This window comes from Manihot esculenta, chromosome 2 (genome assembly GCF_001659605.2).
Source record: "Manihot esculenta cultivar AM560-2 chromosome 2, M.esculenta_v8, whole genome shotgun sequence".
NCBI lineage: Eukaryota > Viridiplantae > Streptophyta > Magnoliopsida > Malpighiales > Euphorbiaceae > Manihot > Manihot esculenta.
Window position 1 is genome coordinate 10,607,854 of NC_035162.2, and position 26,823 is coordinate 10,634,676.

Consider the following 26,823-nt stretch of genomic DNA (forward strand, 5'->3'; position numbering starts at 1 on the left):
TTAATAAAATTTAATATCATTAAGATGAGTATAATTAAAAAATCAATAAAAAAATTATTTTTTTATATGTATAAAAAAATAAAGTAAATAAAATTATAATACAGAAAAATATATAATATAAAAGATTATCTTACATATTATATAATTAATTAATTAAAAAATAATATTTCTTTATAGAGTTTTTTTTTTCCAACAAGTAGATGTTTTATAGAGATAAAAACAAAATATATATATAGACATTAAATTGTATTCATTTTAATTATAAATATATTTAATTCCAAATTATATATGTAATTTACTAGTACATATTATATAATTAAAATAATAATATTATTTAATATATTCATATTAATAATTAATTCTTAAAGCTTAAATGTGATTTTCTACAGAAATAATTTTATGAAACTATTTTACCAACCGAACTTCAAATTAGAATTTGAAAATAAAAATTCAATTGAAACCAAAATATGAAAAAAAAAATAATTGGAATCATTTTAAATCGATTTCAATTCTTAAATAAATTCCCACCCAGAAATATAACAGATACCACTCACGCCTAAATTAAAGAGACATATTTCAATTCTATTATAATAAAATTTTTAAGAGGTTTTGTACTATTAGTAGGATAGAGTTTCTTTTCAATGAATTGGCTGTTGAAGAAATTTAATCCAGGATTTAGTTGGGGCAATCAAGAAGCGGAGAAAAGAGAAATAAATTTAATTTTTCTAAATTCTCTTGTTTAGACATTAACTAGAGGAGAAAAGAAAGAGAAAACATATTTCTCAAACTTCTTGCATTTAGTCCAAAATATTTCTTTAAATTGGTGGGAAATGGAAAGAAATGAAAATTAATTGTATTAAAACAATTAAATACCTCACTATTTTAAAGCCTCTAATGCTAAGCATCCAAACAAAGGGTTAGAGTATTAAATAGACCAGAAGCGGAAACTTGGGTTTCTTTATCTATTAGTGAGATCACCAAGATTTACTTTGCCGCATCCTTGTTTGGCTCACACAGACAGATGATTAACCATCATTGACATATATGATGGTACAAAGAATCAACATTCTCCAATTTTCCATTTTACATTGGACCTTAGATTATGATTACAACAACAACAACATAATCTTTTTTCCTTCATACTTAATATTAGTCCTAGCTGAATTGCCAGCTCGCACCATTTTCTGAGCTTGAAAATGGTAATTGTGACTGCGCACATAAATATATATGTATACATATATCTCTACTAGCTAGGAGATGGTGAAGTTGAGATTTTCGATCTGCCATTTGGCGTCCATGCATAGATAAACAAGCCCAAAACAAGGATGATGGCTCCTGCAACAAAGCCGGTTGGAAGGGAGGATGCAACACCAAGATATGGCAGCGGCAACGTGAACACATATACAGAGATTGGCACTGCCATGCAAACCCAAGAGAAGATTCATCAATTGGGTTAACTTGGAAAGGCTTAAATCAACAAGAGGAAACATGATATTTTTATAAAATAAGCTCACTCCCTGATATCCTCAGTGAGCAAACTGCAAATCAACCTTTTGAACAACAAAATAGGTAGGTAAGAGAAAAGAATCATGTCAACTCATTAAGCTCTCAGCTCATTTCTAGAAGTGCTCAGTTGAGATATGTGTCATGGTCACTAGGCAAAACATAGTGTTGTATGGTTAGACTTCTATGCATAAAAGCTAAGGAAATAGGAAAAACTGTCATTATTTTAGAGTTCCCAAGTTTGTGCACTGCAGTCTGCAGAGATCCCGCAGAGCCAAACTTTCCCTCAACGTGTCTGAAATATCACTACCATAATATGAAACAACGGAATATGATTAAAAATAAGAGACAGCAACAAAAGTTATGCCCTCTTTTTTTATGTAGGTAGGCCAATAATCAACTTAGTTGAAATGTTAATGAATGAATAACAGTAGAATATACTGCTAGCACGATTGCAATTTGCAATATGTTATACAAAAGGAAAATTTTACTTTAATGGATTAAAAATGACATACCTGAAAATGTTGAAGCAAGGGAAGATACAACAGCGGAAGAAATCTTGAGGAGGTGCAGCAATGATATGTTAAAACCCATGTTGACAAGAACAAACAGCAAAGGCAGCAGAGGCGCACCATCACATCCTGTGGACAGCCAAATTTAAAAGGAATCAGATGCAAAAGCATTGAGGCCTAAAATCTACAGTAACTTAATTATAAGACTAAAAACAAAATAGTATAGCAGAAAGAGGAGCAACTCAACCATTACCTATTTGTCCTTCTTTCAAAACCTAACTCTAGATAACAGTAGGTTAAGAGCAACAGGGCCTTGAAATTTAAATTGTATATTAGTACCAAATTAATTGTGCATTCTCGCTGGAGTTTAACTTAGTCATCCTACACATTTCTCTACTTCCATATGCTTAAAATCTTTCACATTACTATTCCCCTGCCACTTACATGAGTTTCTTGATTTTACATAAAAAATTCAATTAAACATCCAAATATTCAAAAAGGAGTAAAGCTTAACATGCATTAAAAGACACATCAATATATCATCAGAGATCCATGTGAAAAGAAACAAATAATTGTTCGGGCATACTAGCATTGCAAACACATAGAAGGCACTGTTAGGTGTTTAAAGCACACATTTTTTGACTTTTCAAGTTTCAACATTGTTCCTACTGCAAAACTCTACCCCGCATGTGATTTTATTTACAGGAGTGTACCAACTGAGAAACAGTCTCCTTATCTTTTGATCGAGAAACCCTTAACATCTCCATCGATTGGTCCATTTCAGTACTATCAGGTCTAGCTTCAATTCCAGCTTGTCGTCTTCATTCTTCAGTTGATTCTCCATTATTAAGGAAATTAGGAAGAACAAGAAGAGAATTTCAAGAAAGAAGGAATTTTATTCTAGAACTCAAGAAATAAAAAAGAAGGAACAATTTCTTTTTCTCTGGAAATAGAGAACACGAAAGAAGAAAAACAACACAAAAGAAAATATTGTTTCCTGAAGAGATTTTTGGATTTGTCAACTTCAAACCCCGAAAACAGGGTTCCTTTCTCATGAACCAATAAAAAAACATAGAAATAAGAATTTCAAGAAAGGAAGGAGGAGGAAAATAATAGAAATAAGAGCAAAAGACCCTGATTTAAAGCAAAGCTTCTCCCAGAAACTCCAGCAACAGATTTAGAGTAAAACACACGTTGGTGCAGAACTCTGATACCACTTGTTACTTACTAGATCTGCAGAAGAAAGAGAAGGAAGAGGGACAGAAGGAAAAGAAGGAAGGAAGGTGAAACAGAAGAAGAAGATTGAGAAAGGAGAAAAGTGGAGGGAAGAGAGAGAGAGAGAGAGAGAGAGAGAGAGGGAGAGGGAAGGAGAAAGAGACGGATTAGTTATTGTATTTTGAATTCTTGATTACCTAACTCTTACAATCCATCCTCTATTTATACAGTATGTTCTCCTATACATTTCCGTAGATCCTGTTGTCTTATTAGTCATTACACAATTCAATTGCATTACTACAAGCTAGCGCATAGTTTTCAAGCTTGCCAAGACGAATACTGAAACAAACTCAAAGAAAAATGTAAGAAATAATAAATTAAAGTTATCAACTCTTTTTGGAGAGGAAATCATAGCTTACCACTTGATAAACTACCAATGTTTAGAAAACAAACTGCCCCATCTTTGAGATAGCTTGGAAGCTGACTAAATGGTATACCCCATAATTTTGACATGAAAGGAAGAAGAAGACATACAAACAGTGCCTGCAGAAAATATAGGTAGAATATGCGGTAATCAAATGCCATAAATATAAATAGAAGCATAATTTTATTATTTAAATTCACTGTAAGGTACCTACTTGGAAAGCAGATCCATAGGAATTTACAACGAACAGATCCACTGAACCTCCCTGGAATTGATGGGACAGCATCATCTTAATACATCATGAAAATGTAAAATGAAAAGTAAATAGAATTTTTTATGTAGCTAGGCAGTTTTCAGAATCCCCATAAAAGGTTAATTTTCTTTTGCTCAATCCTGGTGCGCTTGTGCAGGACGGTTTTTCAACTTTTACATACATGTTCCTCCCCCCCCCCCCTTTTTACGAGTTGATATCAACTCTTCAGTTTTTTTCTAGCCTAGAATATTCCACAGTCCATATGATAGTAAGAATCCAAATGGAATCCCTTCGAAATGACAACTCACACAAATCAGTTTGTGTATCACATTTGCCAAAACCTTTGAGACTCCGGCTCTTCATTTTTCCATGCCGTTCAACGTGATACGCATGGCACATGACATGGAGTATGTGTAGGACACATATTTATGTAGTCAGACATGAGTTACAAAGATCTCTAAAAACAAAAGCAACATCAATAGAGCACTATTTTCTCTCATGATGAAGAGCATGGATAACAAAGTAATTGCCTTTTTTTCAGAAAATAGTTATTTGATTTATGTATTTGATGATCTACTGGAGCCCCTATCAAATTTAGATCCATATCCTTGTATTTTCTATTTGAAAAATTGACAAGTAAAATACAAGGATATGTATCCATTTTTAACACTTGTACCTGAGATCTGAGTAACATAGCCTAAAACAAACCCGAACTTCTAAAAAGTGATACAATTTTGAAATTTCATCATCATTATTTGTTGGGGATCACATCTGTAGTCAAAATCCATTCCCCCACTAAAATAGAAAAGTTTTAGTCAAATGAAATAGATGTTGTATAATCACTTCATTTTTGGAGTGATTACTCATCTTGGCAATTAAATATTTACTCCAATTCTTGGAATGTACCTTTAACTGCCGAGCAGCATCCAGAAAAATAAACTCCTACAGATTAAGAAATTCACGTTGTTGGCAACAGCAATACAAGTTTAGAAATCTTCAAGTGCAAAAGCTGCTAAGAATTCTAACCTTCAGTACTGTATCAGCCGCTTGCAATAGAAAAGAGAATATCATCAGAAGACTCCAAAATATGCCTGCATCCTTGATTGAATGACTGGCACTAGATCCACTGCAAAGTACACATAGCCACGCATATCAATTGTCAGCATCATGTAGAACGAGTCATAGAATAATTTTGATAAGTTGTTAGGCTTTTGGTTGATTGACTTACCATCAACATAACCAAAAACCATAATTATAGTTTGTTATCATATTGAAACTTGTTACAATTTTAAAAAGTAGATCACTTAAAACCTTAATTATTAACAGTTATGGATGAGAGATCATTTCAAATGTGAAAAAACTATGAATTTGAAAGGAACTCTAAACAGAGAGTTAAACAATCAACTCGATTTCCTAGTCACCAATATGAAGGGAATACAAAGACTTCTTTTGATTACCATATGGAGAGCAATGCATACCTATGTGGCTAATTTAAAGACAATTTTTGCTCATTTACTAAGATAATCAAAGATTTGTTCAGGTTTGATCTTATCCTCCTCTTTTTTCTTCCTCTTTTTTCACACTAGTGCCCGAGAGAATGGAAGTACAACAAATAAAAAGATATGATTTAGCTGACATCTAACCAATTCAACCACTAGAAAAGAATTGTACATTAGAGATTGTACACAATCCAGCTTCTGGGGCAAAAAAACCAAATATATCATATGTCCTTTCATATTTTTTAAGGCCAAATAATAGGATCATATGTGACGAAAGTAAGCTTCAATTAGCTTTGGAGCTTCTCCCAGTACATAACTGTCCCATGCCTTCAGTTCATTTTCTTAGCAATAGGCAGTTACAAAAGGGTAGACAATGCTGTTTTGTTGGTAGCATTCACAACCTTAGATTCATCTCCTTGTTCAAATGTAGGCAAAAGCATTCTTAGAGGTTTGGTTTATGATTATCTTAGTCTACAGTATTCAAACTCCTTTTTCAAAAAAAAAAACACATTTTATATTGCTTATTCTCTACCTATTGTTTTTTTGCAACTGACTTGCTAAAATTAAGGTTTCAAGTCTTTTCTTGTTAGTTTCCTCATAACTAAGAGGAAGGGAGAAAGGAAAAACAAGAAGCAGGCAAGCAACACAAGTTGTATATGTTGCAAATAAGTTATGATTTGTAATCGTAAATAGATTTTATACCTCTTCACTTTGATTAAGGAAAGATTTAAGTATTCAGCCACAGAACTCATAAATATAAGCCCAATATCATAATAAAGTGTCTCTAACAATGAGCTCACCTTGCTACAGTTATAATCACGCCAATGGCAACAAGGAAGCATCCAAGTAGCTGATTGACTTTATATCTCCTCCCAAGAAAAGTAATTGACAAGAGAATCTGCCAAACAAGAAAGGTCTGCAGAAGAAGAATATACAAAATTAACTATCCAATGTCAGTTCTAATTTTTTTGTTATTTCATCTTTTTCTTAAAAAAAATAAGAGGAGAAAAGGAACACGCAAATTTCCTTATGATGTATTAGTGCATAGTATCATGATCATTTTTTCTCCATTGAGGAGCATATTTGACCTTGGCTACACAATGTGATGAAGCCTTCACCTCTCTATATCTTAGCAACAACCTTCCTTTCAAAGGAGTAGCTGGCCTAGGAATTTGACCCAGAACTTCTTTGCACCAATAATACGTTTATTTTGAGGCACCAAAACCATAAATCTAGTAATTTTCTCATTTGCTTTACATAAGCATAGCAAAATAACTAAAAGATGTCATAGACAAGTGAACCTAATATTAACCAAGAGGTGAAAATGGAAGGTGCGATCACTGAATGTTTCATACCTGAGATAAAATTGGAATTGATGCTCCAGAAAGCATTGCTGATTCAAGGCAGGCAACAACAAAGAATATGCACAAGATTCAGCAAAATCTTGATATAAAAGGCATTAAATAATTGTTTTCACAACCATCATAAAAAAATAATAATAAATAACAGTCAAAATCTCAAAGAAATTTTTTTTTTACACACCTAAAAATTCATAAGGTTCAAAAGAAGTAAAATAAGAAAAGATCCTCAGAAAGCTACAACAACCCCACTAAAACAAAAACTCCAAATACAGTGACAAATATGTTTTTCAGTATGTATACAATAATTGACGTTTAATGGATCACAAACAAGTAATTTCAATTTCAAGCCAGCTGTGAAAATGGACTAATAAAAAAGAGGCAACCTGCTTTTCTTTAATACATAGGAAGCTTTCAGAGAGGGTGCCAATGATTGAACCCCTAATTTCATGGATTATAAGATATGCACTTGACCCTAGTGGCAAGTCGCTTACTGTGGAAGAATGAAAAGTCATAGTCGACATGCCTTAATTTAGAAAACGATAATCCATAGCATGCCTTAATTCAGGAAAGGATAATGCATTAAGCATATTAGATGGAATATTCTAGAGCTACGTTAGCATGTAAGCTTCCCACTAACATGCCTTGGATAGAAGCATCACGGAAGGAATGGTTTAAATAAATCCAAACAATATCTGAGGTAGTGAATCATCAGAATTCAGTACCATATTGCCATTAAATTTTAGAACTCCAGAATCCTTTTAAAACCCAGTGAAGCAAAGAAAATGAAAAAAGATGGGAATGATGAGACTTAAAGGTATGTTTGGCATTATTGTTGGACCGCTAGTGAGAAAGCACTTCTCTAAATATAGTCGTTAGAGAGTACTAAAAGATCATTTAAATTAAATTTGATAGCTTTGTCAAGAAGAATACTAAATCAACAAAATAACTTTCCAAACTGTTTTTTTTTTCCACAGCATTTATGAAGAATTTTAGGAGAAATTTTTTATTTTATTCCAATTGAATTGATCTTAGGTTTGAGTATTTATACACAAAAAATCAAACTAAATTAAAAATATTTATAATAAGAATAAAATCCCTATAATCAAGCCTAATTAGGATTCCAAAGATTTAAATCCTCCTAATCATAATTAAGAAACTTCTATATTGGTCAACACTCCCCTTAAGTTGATACATAGATATCACAAGTGTCCAACTTGCAAACTAAGGTGTGATAGATCTTGTTGCTGAGCCCTAACTGTTTATCGCGATTCACATGATTTAATCTCAAAACACCATTTATTAACTTTTCTTTAATAAAGTGTCAATCAATCTCTACGTGCTTTGTTCGGTCATATTGAACTGGATTGTGAACTATACTAATGGCAATTTTGCTATCATAGTACAAAATGAGTTTATCCTCTCCAATGGTTTCAATTCCTCCAACAATCTCTGCAACCATAGGGATTCACAAAAACTTTATGTTATCGCTCTATATTCCGTCTCAGAACTTGATCGAGCAACAAGACTTTGTTTTTTGCTTCTCCAAGTGCCAAGGTTTCTTCCTACAAGTGTGCAATAACCACTAGTCGACCTCCTATCATCAAGGAATCCAGCCCAATATGCATCTGTGAATGTATATATGTGGAGATGACCACGTTTAGAGAATAGGAGACCTTTTCCAGAAACAAACTTCAAATATCGCAAAATGCGAAAAACAGCTTGCATGTGAGACTCACGAGGATCATGCATGAACTGACTGACTAAGCTGACTCCATATGCTATGTCTGGTCAAGTATGCGAAAGATAAATCAGTCTACCTACCAACCTCTGATATCTGTCAATATCCACTGATTCTACCAACCTCTGATATCTGCCAATATCCACTGATTTACCAATTTCTGTTTGTAGCTTGTGATTGCTCTCAATGGTAGTTTCTGCTGGTTTGCAGCCTGACATACCAGTTTCTTCCAAAAAAATCCAAAATGTATTTTCTCTGAGAAATGAAGATTTTCTTCGTTGATATGACAACCTTGATTCCCAAAAAATATTAAAGTTTTCCTAAATCTTTAGTTTCGAACTCCTAAACCAAAAGCTTTTTCAGCTGAGTCATCTCTTTAGTGTCATCACCTGTCATTACTATGTTATCAATATAAACTATGAAAAGAGTAATTTTACCATTGTGATGTCTGATGAATAAACTATGGTCAACATTGCTCTGTTGATAGTCAAATAAAATCATAGCTCTACTAAATCGATCAAACCAAACTCTCGGTGACTGCTTCAACCCATAGAAAACCTTCTTTAGTCTGCATACCTTTGCTTGTATTTTTTCATCAGCAAATCCATGAGAGATTTCCATATGCACTTCCTTCTCCAAGTCTCCATGGAGAAATGCATTTTTCACATCAAATTGGTGTAGATCCCCGTCAAGATTGGCAGCGCAAGATAACAATTCTCTGATTGAGTTCATTTTGGCAGCAGAGTCAAATGTCTCCTGCTAGTCCACTCCATAGGTTTGAGTGCATCCTTGGCAACTAATCTGCCCTTGAATCTTTAAATTGATCCATCTGCTTTGTGTTCCACAGTGAATACCCATTTACAGTCAATTGATTTGTTTCCAGATGGAAGAGACATCAAGTCCCAAGTCTCATTTTTAGTCAAGACTTTCATTTTTATAATCATTGCTCCATTTCAATTAGAATATTTGAGAGCTTCCTTCCAATTCTGTGGATAGATACAGGGGAAATAGACAAGACAAAGACTCTATAGAATGGAGACAAAGAATCATAAGAGAGAAAGTTAGAAATAGAGTGCTTTATGCAAGACCTAACTCCTTTTCTTTGAATAATTGGTTTATCTAGATCATTAATGGGCTCAAAGTTTAGGATGACTCACCAGATGGAGAAAAGGAAGATTCATGACACTAAATAGGTTGCACAATAGCTTTTTCTGCTTCTGTGGTGTCTCTTCTTGAGTATCTCCTTAAATTTGAATTGTCCAAACGGCTAATTATTATCTTGTCCTGATCACCATTAGTCTCCCCTGTATAGTAGTCTCCTCTAGAGTAAAACGCTCTAGAGTTATAGGACTACGAATCACCTCTTCTCTCTCATTATTCTCTCTCTGAAGAGGTGATAGAGTAGTATTAAAATAACGTTTTGTTTCTCTATACGTAACATCCATACTGACAAAATATTTTCGAGATAGAGGGTGGTAACATTTGTAACCCTTCTATGTAGGAGAGTACTCAACAAATACACGTTTAAGAGCTTTCGGATCGAGTTTCCCACCTATCCTAGTATGAACAAAACATGTACATCCAAACAGTTTTGGTGTAACAGTATAAGCATTTTTCCCTTGTAGCACCTCTAAATGGCTTTCAAAGGCAAGAACTTTGAAAGGCATTCTATTAATGAGATAAATTGCAGTTAAGACTGCATCTCCCCAATAGGTAGGTTTTTGGAAGGTTCATGGTGAAAAGGAGAGGTCGAGCTACTTTCAAAATGTGCCTATTTTTTCTTTCAGCAATATCATTTTAGACACTAGTGTAACGACAACTAGTTTAATGCAATATCCTTTTAGACTCCAAATAAGCAGAAAAAGTCCATCCATGTACTCTGTGTCATTATTAGTTTTCAAAACTTTTATCTTAATATCAAATTGAGTACAAACCATCTTATGAAAAGATCGAAAGCAAGAAAATACATCACTCTTTACCTTTATCAAATAAACTCGAGTCATACGAGTGCAGCAATCAATAAAAGTAACAAAACAACGGTTATTAGATAGTGAGACCGTTTGAGTAGGTCTCTAAACGTCAGAATGGATTATCATAGAAGGGATTGTACTCCTATTGTTACTAGAGAGATAAGAGGCTCTTGTATGTTTAGCATACTCACAAGCATTACAAACTAAAGAATCACATTGAGCCTTAAAAAATAAATCAGGATAAAATTTCTCTAAAACAAAGAAGAATGAGTGTCCTAACCATCGATGCCACTATATGATTTCTTGGTTGACATCCTGATTTTTTCCAGAAAGAGCCCGAGATGAATTCAAATTCAGATTCCCTTTATATATATATAAGTCATCATGCAGTCTACCATAGTCAATCCTCTTCCCACTTTAAAGGTCCTGAATAACACAATGATTAGAAAAAAACTCAAATTTATGGTTAAGAGCTTTGATAAGAGTACTAACAGATAAAAGATTAATAGGAAAATGAGGAACATGGAGGACATATACAAACAATCGATCCGATTCCAGAGACACGCTTATTCTGACCGTGTCTTTTTGTAGACACAAAATGTAATTAAAGAAGCCTTTAGAGGAACCCGTCATGTGTCTATTTGCACCAGAATTAGCAATCCATAGAGCAGTATCAAAACCACATACATCACCTCCATTAGTGTCTTTCTTATTTGACATTTTAAAGGTCAAAAGGGGCTAGCAATAAAAAGACCAGAAACGACCAAGTTACTGTTAAAACACCTTGAAAAACTTAAAGGAGAATCCGGTCACGAAACAGGGCTGGTCAGAGGCGCGATATGCCGGAAAAAGGGCCGAAAAGGAGCGCCGACGAAAAAGGACGCCGGAGGAAGGCTCACGCGCTGGGGCGTGGAAGGAGACGCAAAAGCTATGGCAGCGCATGAGGGCACATGCGTGCTCGGAGTGAGGTCGCATCAGCCGAAAATTTGATGGGCTTTCTTGGTGTCGCACAACTCCCTTAATATAGTCGTCTAGAAGCTTGACTTATTAGTTAACCTTAACTTTTTGTGACAGATTTAAAATCTATGTCATTTAAAGTGGTAAGGCTCTGATACCATTAAAAATTTTGGGAGAAATTTTTTATTCTATTCCAATTGAATTAATCTTTACAAGATTTGAGTATTTATATACAAAAAAAAATCTAAATTAGGAATATTTACAATAAAAATAAAATTTCTATAATCAAACCTAATTAGGATCCAAAAAATCTGAACCCTCCTAATTAAGAACCTTTTATATTGGTCAACAATTTAAAGTAACGTTTTCCCCCTAAAAAGCAGTTTTAACCTGGAAACCAGAATACCAAATAAGCACTTAGATTACCTGCAGCTGCCATTCCTGCTGCAGCACCAAGAGCCTCCAAAAGTCCTACAAGAAGAAATGGTGCTTTTGGCAGGGAAAGCATCTCATCTGTGACAAGTCCAGCATTGTACCGGATATGCAAGATAGTGAAGTATACAAGGACATATCTGGATAATAGATAAACAAAAGCGTCAATGATATGAACAGTGGATAAATTAATAATCTCTCTTAGTAATGCCATCTGTTACATCCAAAGTTCCCTAAATTTGAATCTAACAGCTATTAAGCAAGTAAGTCATAAGCCAATGTGAATATTAAAGATTACAAAAAATAAAAGGAATGGAAGAGAGAATTGCACCCAATAGCATTTCCATTGCTAGAATTGCAAACTTCAGAAGTTACATACCAAATCACATGGTCAAACTTAGCATTTTGAAAATTTTTCTTTTATGCTCATGGAACAATATTGCTGTTTAATTGTCCACTTAATAATGCAACGTTAAAAGGCATTCAAGTTAAACAGACCGATGTCTCAGTTAATTAATTATAGTTTTATTGGCACACAATAATTTTTTTAAAAAAAGATACTGCCATAATTCCTCCATGACAAATTCCATTTTTTTCATTTAATAGTTCTAAAGGAGCAAATCAACAAAATTATGTATGAATTATTGAAATAATTGGGTCCACTAATTCAAGTAGCATACTTAGGCTAGGGCCTAGGAGGCAGAGGTATTATAATTTATCTAGCCATATCAACCCAAAAAATGACAAAAGAAGTGAACTTGTCTGTGATTTCGGAGAAGTGAAGGGTACCTGCTGTAAATTAGCCAAATGAAATTTGAAATGACAAAGGTATTCATCTGGACCACAAATCAAAAGCAAAAAGACAGAAAGGGACTCTGACAGGCATGTGCCCACAATAACAACAAAAGCAGCATCAACTTGCCCACCAAAGTGTTACGATATCTAAGAAAAAAACCGCAGGTGACAATATCACGTCTTTATACGATGGAATATCGATGTGGCGAGGCACAATCGTCTTTGACTCTGCGTATGACTTCTGAGGCATTCGTTAAGATTGGACCCACCAATGAACAAAGCACAAAACAAATTTACTTCCTTTTTCTATTTTGTTAATCATATTCCTTTTCCTTTTCTTTTTTGCATTCCTTTTGACATAAAAATCCCCAAGCTTCTCCGATGGCCTTCCTTTCAATGCTTTCCTCCTATGATAATTAGATAATTGCTTGTACAAAATGGAAATCAAAATTCGGTCCAAGTATAAGCATCATCAACCATTGATAATCACAGAATGCCTTTTTTCATATCAAGTGAAGCATCTAAAAACTTATTACTGGTATCACGATGTAATTGATTTAAGATAAATCTCAATCATCTCAAGGAAGAATATTCTACACTTTTAGAATTAATTTATCAGCGAGCGCAAATTCTCTGAAATAAATATTCTTTCTTTTGGTTCAATTTGAAAAAGACATGTTCAACGACTAAAAGTGAGAAGAAGAAAAATAAGAAGAATAAAGGGTTAAACTAAAGAAGGATGTGCATTGAGTGCTAATAATTCATAAAAAAATTCCCCATAAATGCCAGTGGACGGTACGCAAATTAACATAATAATAAATAATAATAATAATAATAATAAGTGCGATTCTGTCCCATTAGGGAATGTGATCATCTCATTTGAGATGGGAACATGTTAGCCAATTTAAAGTATGTAACCATTTTTTTGTTTTTAGTTAATAGATAAATTGAGACACAATAACTTGAAGAAGAAAAAATTTGGGGGTAAAAGAAACGAAAGAAAAGAAAAAACTGTATAGTTCAGATAGAAACCTGGAGAAATATATGGCTATAAGCCCACAAGTGTAGGATACGAGAAGAAAATCAAAGTTAGAGAGGACAATGGACATGAGCAAGGCATGTCTTAGGAATTATGGCCACTTGTGTTGAGATGTTGAATTTGGACACCTGTGGGTGCGCTCATATTTACGTGAAACTACTTCTAGCCGAGTGATTATATGATCAATTTTACTTTTTATCTAAATTAGTCTAAATAATTCAATAATTCAATTTAACTCATAAATCAATAAATTGAGTTTTTTTTTCTAATTTTTATTCTAAATCAAAAAAATTAACCCAAAAATAAGAAATTGAACATTTTGATTTTGAGCTAACTTTTACATCTAAATTTTTTTTACGTTAAAATTGGGTTTGAATTGAACGTTCTGGAATTAATTTAGACAAAAGTTAAAAATAACTAAACTAACGATACGAATAAATCAAGTGTAAAACCTTATTGTTATTGTATAACTTGATTATCAGGCACAAATTTTTATATATTTGGTCAATATTTAGATAAATAAAGTACACAGAAAAATTACTTAAGTAAAGACATTAAAAAGAGAAAAATAAAATAAAATAAAAACCGCTTCAGTGACCTACCACTAACAACGTGAACACATGATCACCATTGGATCAGAGTCAGTATTTTAATTATCAGATTACTCAATTTCAGATGTGACTTCTATCACTTAGATTCATTAGAAAATTTCAAACTTTGCAAAACTTACATGACTACCCACAAAAAAAATAAAATAAAATAAAACTTATATGACTTTTTCCGTAAATCTTATATAAAATAGTATTTTTTTAATTAAGTAATTATTTCAAAAGAAAACATAATAGATTAAATTAAAAATGGTGACGCCTCAAAAATAAACATATAAAAATTATAAAATAATTTCACTTACTATTACTAATATAAAACAATATTTTATTATTTTATCAAAAAACTATAACTACAAAACTTTATTTTTTTCATTTTCTTGCTAATTATAAATAAATTTGTGAAATAATTATTGCATAAAAATAAATATCATTTTACACAAATATAAATGATAAAAATATATAAAATTCAGATATTATTAATTTTTAAAAATATATTTTTACTTAGTAAACAAAACCCACCACCATTCAGGAAAAAAAAAAACGCCACCATTTTAGCTCGCATAATTCTTTACTTTATATGCCATACCGATCAAACATTCATAAAATTTAATTACAAAAAAGTCATCAATGTTTTCCATGAAAATACCGAGTGAAATTGTCCAATTAGCAGTTAAAATAAAAATAATGATAATAATAAGAGTGAGATGAAGAGAGTAGTCAGACTCAGAGTACAATTTGAAAAACAGTAAAAGACAGCGGAGGAAGTGAAAATGATCCTGGCAAATACCAAATTGCACACAAAACAAGAAAAAGCGAAACAAGCTACCAAAAAAGAAAAAGAAAAAGAAAAATGGCAAGTAAAACAGTACCCGAAAGTCGCGAGCTGAGCGAGAAAGAAAGGATAATGCTTGAGCGGAACCAGTGCCAGTTTATACAAAACCCGGTTTCCCACACCTAAGATCACCGTAGCCGCCACAGCAACCGCCACCTCCAATTTTCTATTCTTACTCGTAGTCCTACTCCTTCCAATACTGTTTATCTCCACCGCCCGATCGCTGCTCCCACTTTTCCCCGCCACATCTCCTATCGCCTGATCCCCGACCGAATACAAGCAGGGCCCCGCCTTCTCGGATTGATTTCCGTCATCTGATCGGTTCCATACACCGCTGGGTCCCACCGCCTCGACAATAAATGGTTTGGAAGATTTTTGAGATCTCAAAATAATACCTAGACTTTGATTTGCGTAATTGCGGCTGAAAGGAAGAGATAAAATTTCCGGCGTTCTTGGCCGGCAATGAAGCGGACCATTAGGCGCTGCGGCACCGGCGGTTAACCGGTGGTGACACGAAGTCGTCATAAATTTAAAATATATATATATATATTATTTAGTGTATCTAAATAATTAGATATATAAATTGATTAGAGCCCTGAGAGAGGGAAACGACCAAATCTTTCTTCATTTATAGCAAGAGAGAACACGGAGCATCGATTTAATTTTTATTAAATTACAAAAGTACCCCGGGCATTGGTTATCTGGCCAAAACGAAATTTGTTGTTGCCACGTAATTAAGCCTTCCCATTAGGTGTTTGCTGACAATATTTTATAGGTTGAAAATACATTCACTCCTACAACAGTTAGAACTAACCTGTTAAATAACTAAATTAAAATATTAATTTATTGAATTGTTTAATTTATAAAAATTATAATAATTAAATATAGATTAATCATATTATTATATAATTTATTAAAAATAAAATTAATTATAAATATTATACACTACCCTCTGAATTTTATTAATTTTTAAAAAATTTTATAAATTAATGAATTATATTACAGTGAAAATTTAAATTATTTAGAGTAGATTGAAAACAAATAAATTTAATTCTGACCATTTTACACATGGTTGATTTTATTTAGTTATTATAATTTTTATAGGTTAAAATATATATTAAATTATAATTTTAATTTAGGTATTTAATAATTAATTTCAAATAATCAAATTTAATGATTTTTTAAAAATTTTTCTCTATAATCCCTTTGTGACTCGATATCTCACTTTTTTTTATAAAAGACGATTTGCGTCAATTGACTATCGCGTCAATTGACTATTGATAAAGAAGAAAATGTTGTTGTCCCTATTAAAAGTTTCAGAAATATTTCGATCGTCACTTATGATTTCTGTATGATAAAAATATTTCTCACATATAATCTAATAAATTTTAAGAATATACAACCCTCTTTGTCAGATTTGTGACAGCAATTTTCGGACAGTTATTGCATTGAAGGATTTAATTCCTAGTTATAAGCCGGACATTTTATTTTTAATAGAAACAAAAGCTCTTAGTTCTCATATAGAATTTTTTTGTAATTTTTTATATTTTGATAGTTGCTTCTCAGTCAATAGACAATGATTAAGATGAGACCTTTCGTTAATGTGGAAAAGTCATGGGTCTGTTTCTATGGTTGACTTTTCTTCAAATTTTATTGATTCGATTATTTCGAAAGGTAATATACAACGGAAGTTTACTAGTTATTATAGGTTTTCGGAATACGATATCAATTTTGAAATTTTATTCGAGTTTTATCTTGTAGAATCTCTATTCTGTGGTTTTGTTCGGAAGACTTTAATTATTTATACTCGAGAGATGAGAAAAAATGAGGAGTATTTTTGCCAAATTATCTTATACAGTAATTTAGACAGACACTTAAAAGCATTTTTACCAAATTATCTTATACAGAGATTTGATTTTGAATGATTGTAAATTTTTGTTATACTCTATAACTGATTTTTCTGTTAGATAAATTCATTGTAATACCATTTTAATTGCTCATATTTTGACTAAAAAATCTATCAGGCATAATCGTTCCCTCTGTAATTTTACTTTAAAGAAAAATAATTAATTTCAAATAATTCAAAAGTATAAGTAAATATATAACATTTAGTAAGCAGGAGGTTATAACCATGTTTATTGTGTGCATTTATTGGAACCTGCCTATTTTACTACCTAAAATATCTAAATCAATGTGAATTTAATTATTATTATTATTATTATTATTATTATTATTATTATTATTATTATTATTATTATTATTATTATTATTATTATTAACTAAATGACACTTAAATCCCTTTAATTTTATATATTTTATTAATAACATATACATAACATATTTTACATATTATAAGTTTTATTTTAAATATTTAAAATTACTGCGTATAAATAAAAAAATTTTATATTTAATTAATCATTTGTATAAACTAATTTAAATAATCAATATTCAACATTCATATTTTGAATTTTATGTGAATATAATTATTTTTAAACCCAATTCATTTAAAACTTGACTATATATTAGCTCTTGGACAATTATATATATATATATATATAATTATTTTAATAAAATTCAGTTGGATCAAGTCTTATATAAATTGAATATTAATATTTATTAAATATTATTTAATTATATATATTAAAAATATATTTTTCTAAAATTAACAATTAAATTATTAATGTTGTCAAAGCATAGAAATTGATAGCGAATTTTTGTAATTTCGTTCAAATAAAAGATAATATAAATTTTTTATGTTAACTTATTATGTTATTAATTTTATGCTATTTGTTTTTCATTTTTATAGAAAAAATACTTTTTTGCCCCACATAAATAGGTTTATTTATATTTTTTTTATTGATATGATTGATATAGTTACAAATAATAAATATTGCTCTTTCATAATTTATTAACTATTTATATGACTACATTAGAATAACTCATATTATTAAATTGTGATTAAAATTAGTGATTTTTTTCAATGTATAGCAAATATGAGTATATTAGTAAATAAATAAATAAAATATATTTTTAAAAATAGAGTAATTCGTAATTTAAAAGGGAGGAATAAAATAAATTTATATTTATAATACATAAGGAATATTAAAGTTTACCCTTTCAATTAAATTTTTAGTTTCACTACTGTTTGATAAGATCCTCCTGCAACCAATAAAATTAAGAAAAACAAGGAAGATTCAGAAAAGCAATTTCTTGGAGGAGGGGCGACCAGTGGCTGGAGATAACTACTAAACTGTATCAAAAACTCCATTTCTCCGGGTAATTTCCGTTTGTAGCCCCTCAAGTTTATCATAATTTCAGTTTGATTATTCAGCTTCAATTTTTTTTTTTAATTTTAATTTTAATTTAAATATCAGTAAACTCCCACTAATATACTTTTGCAAAGTTTTTAGGTAATTCAATTAAAATATTATTTCTCTATTTCTACATCTTATATAATTTTATATTTTATAATTAAAATTTAATAGAGGTTAAATATTTACGTTAACAATGATATATTTACACAAACCATATACATTTAAAACTTTTTTTTGTTATTTTTAATTATTGAATATAAACCTTTAAGTCTTTTAAATGGTAAAACCATCTTGCCATGCGCTTTCATGATCACGAATGAGTCCACCTGCCGAAGCAAATATCCTGTGGAAGCAAACCTCGCCCCATCAGTATTAAGCTTCACAATACCTGGAGGAGCCGGAGCCCAATAAACCAATAGGGTAATATTAGCTGTCTATCATGGATACCTGTGGAGCCAAGCAAACTTGCAAATTAGAAACATGAAAATCCTTGAGCAACTTAAAGATAGTTTAGTCGTAAAATTGGGGCTTTGCTCTTCCGAAGAGAAGATGATAGAGTTGCGCCATTTCCAACTGATAAGTCTGAGATCCGATTAGATCAGGAGACGATGACACGTAGCTAAAAGATTTGATTTACGGGAAAGTCAATGGATCTGATTGGATAGTTGAGAGTTGAGAGTGGATCGGGCTGGTTTTTTTAGCTTTTGGAACGTTAAGTTTCTCGGAGGGAAGTTGAGAGATTCTAGAGTATGGGTTTCATAAAATCTGTCCCTCTACGTAATTGGTTATGGGAGAATTAATTCCTTGACCGTCTTGGGGCAGTCTGATGGATTACCTTATCGGACGCGATGATGAAGTGTTGTGGCAAAAGTGTCAGGCGGCTCATTTATGGCGAGCAGTCGGCTAATAAATGCTGAGCTGCTTCGTCCATGCCCTGTCCATCACTCACATCTTGTCTGTCAATCATACTTGCACGTGCAATTATGATCTTAAGGGGATCTGTGTGTCTTAAGAGGTCGGCTTACTTGTTCCAAGCATTGATGAGGTCGGAGATGTAGGAGGTCTGACCTGTATTCTATGACGGATAGCCCTTTCGTAAGGTGGTCGGATCGGACGTGTTGGGGTGGACCCTTCTACTTTCTTATACATGTGTCACAATCTGAAGGGAGTCCATCATTAGTATGTTATCAGATGCCCTTTCGCTTCTCCAAGGGTTAGTTATGACAGTTGAGGGAGGGATTTGAAATTGGCGCTTTCATTGCTAAATGTGCATCTATTAAGTCCTCTTGATTTATGAAGTGTTGTCATAAGTACGCGTGACACGCGTGCACATCCTATAGGCGTCTTGATGGCCGCTGCTATTTGAATTACCGAAACACGGTCTATTGAAATCTCATAAATGCTTCGCTTGGAGTATAAAATCAAGCCTTCATCTTCATTTTCTCACTTTCGATACTCTTGTTGTTCTTTGTTACCTCTATTCCCCATTTCTCATAGTTCCTCTTGCTTTTCTCTTCTTCTTCCATGTTTTTCAAATCTCAAGTATGCGCTTCTTTTTCAATGGCTCTTCTGCCATTCTCTCGAATCGAAAAAATTATTTCTAGGGCAACTCCTACCTCCCTCCGAGAGACTTTCCATCGATCCTTCCTTTTCACAGAGACCTATTATATTCGGGCTCCAAACCTAAATAAATGGATTGCCTTGTTTTCCTTGCCTCCTCCCCCTGCCCTGGTGGATACTCAATCGGAGAGGAGGCTTGTTTTCTATTTAAAACAGATTGACTATGGTCTTTTTTTCCCTTTTTATGGATTTGTGCATTCTATTTTTAGATTTTACTAGATCGCTCATCGGATGTTGATCCCGAATTCAATTTTGCTTATAAGTGCCTTTGAGGCGATGTGTCCAAGGTGGAATTTTGCCCCTTCTTTAAATTTGTTTAGTTTTTTTTTTAAAAAAATTTAAAGGTTAATAATAGATTCTTGAGTTTTTTGTGGCCAGAATGATCTGACCATTTTCACTGGCCACAAGAATTCCATCAACCATTGGGTGGATAGTTTCACTATAGTTGGAGTCAAAGGGGGCCCCGACTGGGGTTTAGAGTTAGGATGGGGGACCGTGGATACCTTTTGTAATGCTCTCCCCTTTCTTTATGAGTGGGAGCAGTTGTATTTTGCCCAGATCTCTTCCTTTCCCTCTAAATGCAATGTTTTCAAATGTCTGGAAATCCACTCAGGGAAGAGGTGTTATGCTGCTAGTATATGACTATTCCTTTGTTCCTACTTCTCTGTTGATTTCATTCCTTTGTGTTTTTACTTGTTCTTGGTGTTTTTGTAGCTTCTATCATTTCGATGGAGGGCATTTCAACTCCTCAAAATTTTTTTCTTAACCGTGATTGTAATACCCGGCTAGACTCCGGTATCGAAATTCCTACCGTCCGGTGGAATCTCGGATGTCAGAAACCTCTAGGAGGGTAAAACCATGTTTTTATAAAATGTTTTCATATATTTTATGGTTTTAAGTAAGAAAGAAATTGAGTTTTGAATGAAAAAGACCATGGAGGGAAATCCAGGTTCGGCCGCCGAACTTGCATGAGTTTTGGAGGCACTTTAGGCTTCCGAATGTGGCTTGGCCAGCCCCTATAAGAAGCCCCATGGCCGAAAATGGGCGAGTTTCTTCCCCATTTTCGGCCAGAGGTGAGTCCATGCCCTCCCATGGTTGATTTTGCTGATTTTCCTCAAATCTTTCAAGTTTTAACAAGTGTTTACTTGGTTTTTGAAGTTTTTGGAACTAAGATCAAGTTGTGGAGCTTGGAGACCCAAGGAGCTAGATTTCTCCTACCTCAAAGTTAAGGATCGTTTCTCCTCTCGATCTTCAAGAGGTAAGCTTAGATCCTACCCTTCTTGTATGTTTTAAATAAGTTTTACGAAAGTTTATAGGGGTAGAAATGCATGTGTAAGTTAGTTGTTTGTTGTTAGGGTAAATGTTGAGTTTATGGGTAATGTATGTTGTTGAGTTGCCTTATGTGTTTGTGTTGGGGTTTAGGATAGTTTGAGACCCCTAAATGCTTATTTGCTTATGTATGCATGTTGTAGAATAGCTAAATACATGTTTGAATGGTTTGGGAGGCAAAAATGTGCATGAAGAGGCTGAGTTTTGCCATTTGGAAGAACTCAGGTTCGGCAGCCGAAGGACTTTCGGCCGCCGAACCTGCCTGTGGAGGCAAGCTTTCGGCTGCCGAACCCTGCCCCCGAAAGTTGGACTTTCGGCTCTGGAAGGGAGTTTCGGCCGCCGAAGGTGCCACCGAACATATATGAGTTTCGGCTCTAGAACCACTTTCGGCCGCCGAAGGTGCCCCCGAAAGTGGCTGAGTTTCGGCTCTGGAGGGACGTTCCTTGGCAATTTGTTAATTAGTAATTAATTAGAGGATGTTTCCTAATTGATTTAATCATAAGGAGAGACATGGTGGTGAGAAGCGTTTTCCGTCTCCATAACTAATCTATTGAATCAATCTAAGGAACATAAGTTTCAATGATCAATCCAAACAACCAAAGTGGATCCATCTCTTCAACTAGACTTTTCTCATATTGATTTCTCTTTTATTTTAATTATTTGCTTATTTAATTGCTTTCAGTAGTTTGCTAATCAAATCAATCTCAAACCCCCCATTTTACTTTTACTGCAATTTATTTTATTCTGCTTTCAGTTGCATGCTTTCAGTTTCTCATTCGGTTAAGTTTCTTGGTCTTGTTGAGAAAAATAGATAAGTTTTCAACTCTCTGTAGATATGATCCTTTACCACTATCTACAGTATTATTATTGTTGATAACCGGAAATGTTATTTTTTACCGGCTTCGATAACCGCGAGTCAATACTCATAGACTTACTGGTAATTTTCTAGATTCAGGCTCGTAGTCTTATTGGCGACTTTCGAGATATAGGTTCGTGGCTTTATTGATTTCAAAGATTTAGGCTCGTGGTCTTACTGGCGATTTTCGAGATTCAGGCTTATGGTCTTACTGGTAATTTTAAAGATTCAAGCTCATGGCCTTACTAACGATATTAAAGATTTAGGCTCGTGGCCTTACTGGTGATTTTCGAAATTCAGGCTCGTGGCCTTACTGTATTGGCGATTTTCGAGATTCAGGCGAATGGCCTTACTAGCAATTTCAAATATTCAGGTTTATGGCCTTACTGGCGATTTTCGAGATTCAGACTCGTGGCTTTATTGGCGATTTTTGAGATTCGTGCTGATGGCTTTACTGGCGATTTTGAGCTTATTAGCCTTTCTTTAACTCTTGGAATTTATCTGCAAAATAACAACTTGTACTGTGCATATATATGTAGCGAGAACACTCACTGTTTATTAGGTAATGTTTGTCAATAAGCATTGAGTGTACGATATACTTAGCTTTATCTTATCCTTCTGGCTTTTTAGCTTTGACCAGTTCCTTAGTTTGTTGGTCGATTTTTGGACTTTTTTAGTCTTGGATTTGCTCCTTAGCATTTTTGTCTTGAGTGATTTCCAGGCTCTTTGTGACGACCTGAAAATCGGACCGCTACCGGCGCTAGGATCCAGGTCGGCATAAGGCCGCCGGGACCCGTAGCAAGCCTAACATTCATCCTGTGAACCTGTTTAATACCATACATGATCAACAACATGCATAAAAATTTTGAACTTTTCTTTCATTCATTTACCAAACTCAACCTGTGCATACACTATACATAAACATAACCATAAACATTGACCCCTCTTTGGGATCTAATCAATGCCCCAATAGGTGACATAACCTGTGTTGAGTTGGTTTACATAAACCTCATAAAACATCAAGATCATATATTAAAAGGGATAGCAACATTCTATGGTCAAGCACACCTTTAACATCCATGAACATCATTACGTTACATTTCTATACTGTACTTGTAACGACCCGAAAATCGGACCGCTACCGGCGCTAGGATCCAGATCGGCTTAAGGCCGCCGGGACCCGTAGCAAGCCTGACATAACCTGTAAACCTGTATAATCCCATACATGATCAACAACATGCATAAAAATTTAAACTTTTCTTTCAAAACATCCAACTCAACCTGAACATACATGTACATAGTCATGATCATAATCGTGATCCCTCAGTGGGATCTCATCAATGCCCCAACGGGCGATACAACATGAGATGAGTTGGCTAACATCAGTATCATCAAATATCTAAGATCATGCATCAACAAAGGATTACAATACTCATAGGGTCAAGCACATCTATTACCTCAATATACCTCATTACATAACATACTGTAATTTCTTACATTACATCATAGTACAATTATCATGTCCACAATCTAACTATTACATAAACATACTTCAAAACTCTGGCTAACCTCCTGGTCTACCCTGTACCTGCACAGCTGGGGTTAGGGGAGAGGGGTGAGCTACAAAGCCCAGTGAGCAGAATAGTAGAAAACAATATATTAAAATTTCATGCTTTCGTGGAATGCAACACATCACAACAAATCACATCTCGGATGGTATTGTCACCAATAGTCCTCTACATAGTCCAACTGTGCCGGGACGTAGAATGGGTAAAACCGGTCTTTCCCTTAACATAACATATCATACAGTCCAACTGTGCCAGGGACGTAGAATGGGTACAACCTGGACTTTCTCTTACATCGTGCCAGGGACGTAGAATGGGTACAACCTGGACTTCCATACCGTATCATGCCGTAGCATCATCATGCCATATGAGGACTAAAGGGTCATCCAATAACCAATCCACATCAACATCATAAATGCAATGCAACATATTCGTGAATACTAATGCAAACAACCTACTATATCTCATGGCATTCATGATGCATGGATCATGCTCAAAATTCATAATTCATTTAATTTAAAACTTAAGGTTCATTCCACTCACCTCTGGCTAGCTCTGACAAACTCTGTAGCAGCTGGCTCACTGCTGGGGTCCTCGGTTCCTCGGGTCCGAACCTACACAGGTGGACTCCGATGAGGGACCAAACGTACATAAACATAACTCTAACATACTCCCCAAAAACCCCCTAAAACATCATAAAACAACTACCTAAAAACATGCAAGAAATGGCTGGACAGGGCACTTTCGGCGGCAGGTTCGGCGGCCGAAAGTCCCTCCAGAGCCGAAAGTCAGGCAGGTTCGGCGGCACCTTCGGCGGCCGAAACTCCCAGACAGAGGCGAAACTCATGCATGTTCGGCGGCACCTTCGGCGGCCGAAAGTCCCAGACAGAGACGAAAGTCTCTTTTCGAGGGCAACTTCGGCAGCCGAAAGGCCTGCCTCCCCAGCCATGTTCGGCGGCCGAAAGTGCCTTCGGCTGCCGAACCTGGTTTCTGCCAAAGGGCAGAAACTTGGCTCCTTTATGCACATTCGCCACCCAACTCTCAATTCATGCATAAACTCAACCAAAACATGCATACAAGCTCCTAGGGGCCTCAAACAAACAAATACCCCAACTACAACACTTCAAGCATACTCAAACATGCCACATTGTTCAAAAATCACAAAAAAAAAAACCTAACATTTGCTTAAAAACTCATACAACCCTATACATGCCATTCTACCCCATAAAATCACTTAAAACTTACTTAAAACATGCATTGAGCTTAAGATCGGCTCTTACCTCTTGAAGATCGAGAGAGAGACGACCTAAACTTGGAGATCCAAGAAAATGAGCTCCTGAGTTCCCAAAGCTCCAAAACTTGTTTCAAAAGTTCAAAACCTTCAATGCAAGCTTAAAACTCAAGAAAAATGGTGGGGATTTGGAGGAAAAACACTAGATTTGGAAGAGGGAGGTTGGAAGCTAGCTGTGGCCGAAAATGGAAGAAAGCTCGTCCATTTCGGCTAAGGGTCCCTTTTATAGTGGCTGGCCAGGCCACGTTCGGGGGCCGAAAGCGCTCCCGCACGCATGCCATGTTCGGCGGCCGAACTTGACTTTCGGCGGCCGAACCTGACTTTCGGCGGCCGAACCTGGTCTGCCCTCACTCATGCTTTCGGGGGCCTAACGTGCCTCCAAAACGCATGCATGTTCGGCGGCCGAACTTGACTTTCGGCGGCCGAACCTGGGTTTTCCTCCAAAGACTTTTCATGTAAAACTTTTTAAATTTTCATATTTAAAACCATGAAATACTTTAAAACATTTTATGAAAACATGTTTCTACCCTACTAGAGGCTTCCGACATCCGAGATTCCACCGGACGGTAGGAATTCCGATACTGGAGTCTAGCCGGGTATTACATTCTCCCCCCTTAAGAACATTCGTCCCCGAATGTACCTCAACTAGCACACATAGCATGGCATAAAGCATAACACACATGCAAAACACATAAACACATAGGGATCTAACCTTAAAAGAGATGAGGGTACTGCTGGAGCATAGACTCCCGTGTCTCCCAAGTGCATTCTTCTAAATTGTGGTGGTTCCACAGGACTTTCACCATCGGGATTTCCTTGTTTCTTAACTTTCTGATCTGGGTGTCTATGATCCGTACTGGCTGTTCAACATAGGTGAGATCCTCTTGGACCTCCACATCAGGCTCACTAAGAACCTTGTTCGGATCTGACACAAACTTCCTCAACATTGAAACATGGAAAACCGGATGGATTCTTTCCATTGAAGCAGGTAAATCTAGCTTGTACGACACATTTCCAATCCTTTGCAAGATTTCAAAGGGTCCGATGTATCGTGGGGCTAGTTTACCTTTCTTCCCGAAGCGAACCACTCCCTTCATTGGAGACACCTTGAGCAATACCAGATCCCCCTCCTGAAACTCTAACTGTCTTCTGCGGACGTCTGCATAGCTCTTCTGTCTGCTTGCAGCAGTCTTGATCCTTTCTCTAATTATGGGTACCACCCTGCTGGTAATCTCTACTAGCTCAGGCCCTGCCAAGGCCTTTTCTCCAACTTCCTCCCAGCAAACAGGTGACCTGCACTTCCTCCCATATAAAGCTTCATATGGAGCCATCCCGATGCTAGCATGATGGCTGTTGTTGTAGGCAAACTCCACCAAAGGTAGATGCTGCCTCCAAGAACCGCCAAAGTCCAGCACACACATTCTGAGCATATCCTCGATAGTCTGGATGGTCCTTTCTTACTGTCCGTCGGTCTGGGGGTGGAAGGCAGTACTGAATTCCAACCTAGTACCCATGGCATTCTGCAGACTCCGCCAAAATCTGGAGGTGAACTGGGGCCCTCTATCTGACACTATCGAAACAGGAACCCCATGCAGCCTGACGATCTCATCCACATATACCCGTGCCAACTTGTCCACAGAGTAGCCACTCCTGACAGGAATGAAGTGAGCAGATTTGGTGAGTCTGTCCACAATCACCCATATGGAGTCC

The 26,823-nt window shown here is 34.9% G+C and overlaps 1 protein-coding gene across 2 annotated transcripts; it reads right to left on the bottom strand.

Annotated features, from left to right (window-relative positions):
• Positions 1 to 930: 930 nt before the first annotated feature.
• LOC110609216 (protein CLT1, chloroplastic) lies at positions 931 to 15,743 on the bottom strand. Of its 2 annotated transcripts, XM_021748646.2 has the most exons (10): positions 15,176 to 15,743; positions 11,859 to 12,004; positions 6,762 to 6,799; positions 6,207 to 6,322; positions 4,934 to 5,033; positions 4,814 to 4,849; positions 3,869 to 3,919; positions 3,650 to 3,773; positions 2,019 to 2,144; positions 931 to 1,416 (listed from the first exon to the last, which is right to left on the bottom strand). In XM_021748646.2, the coding sequence occupies exons 1-10, from the start codon at positions 15,661 to 15,663 to the stop codon at positions 1,247 to 1,249; spliced, it is 1,395 nt and encodes a 464-aa protein (XP_021604338.1). In that variant the 5' UTR covers positions 15,664 to 15,743; the 3' UTR covers positions 931 to 1,246. The 2 variants fall into 2 exon arrangements, with proteins under 2 accessions (XP_021604338.1, XP_043810128.1); XM_043954193.1 differs by lacking the exon at positions 4,814 to 4,849.
• Positions 15,744 to 26,823: the final 11,080 nt, after the last annotated feature.

Excerpts from the sequence above, each read along its gene's own strand:
- LOC110609216 (XM_021748646.2), bottom strand. The coding sequence starts at position 15,663 with ATGACGACTTCGTGTCACCACCGGTTAACCGCCGGTGCCGCAGCGCCT. Across the intron at positions 5,034-6,206 it reads GTGATTATAACTGTAGCAAG|TGGATCTAGTGCCAGTCATT; the intron begins GTGAGCTCATTG and ends TGTACTTTGCAG. Across the intron at positions 4,850-4,933 it reads CGGCTGATACAGTACTGAAG|GAGTTTATTTTTCTGGATGC; the intron begins GTTAGAATTCTT and ends CTTAATCTGTAG.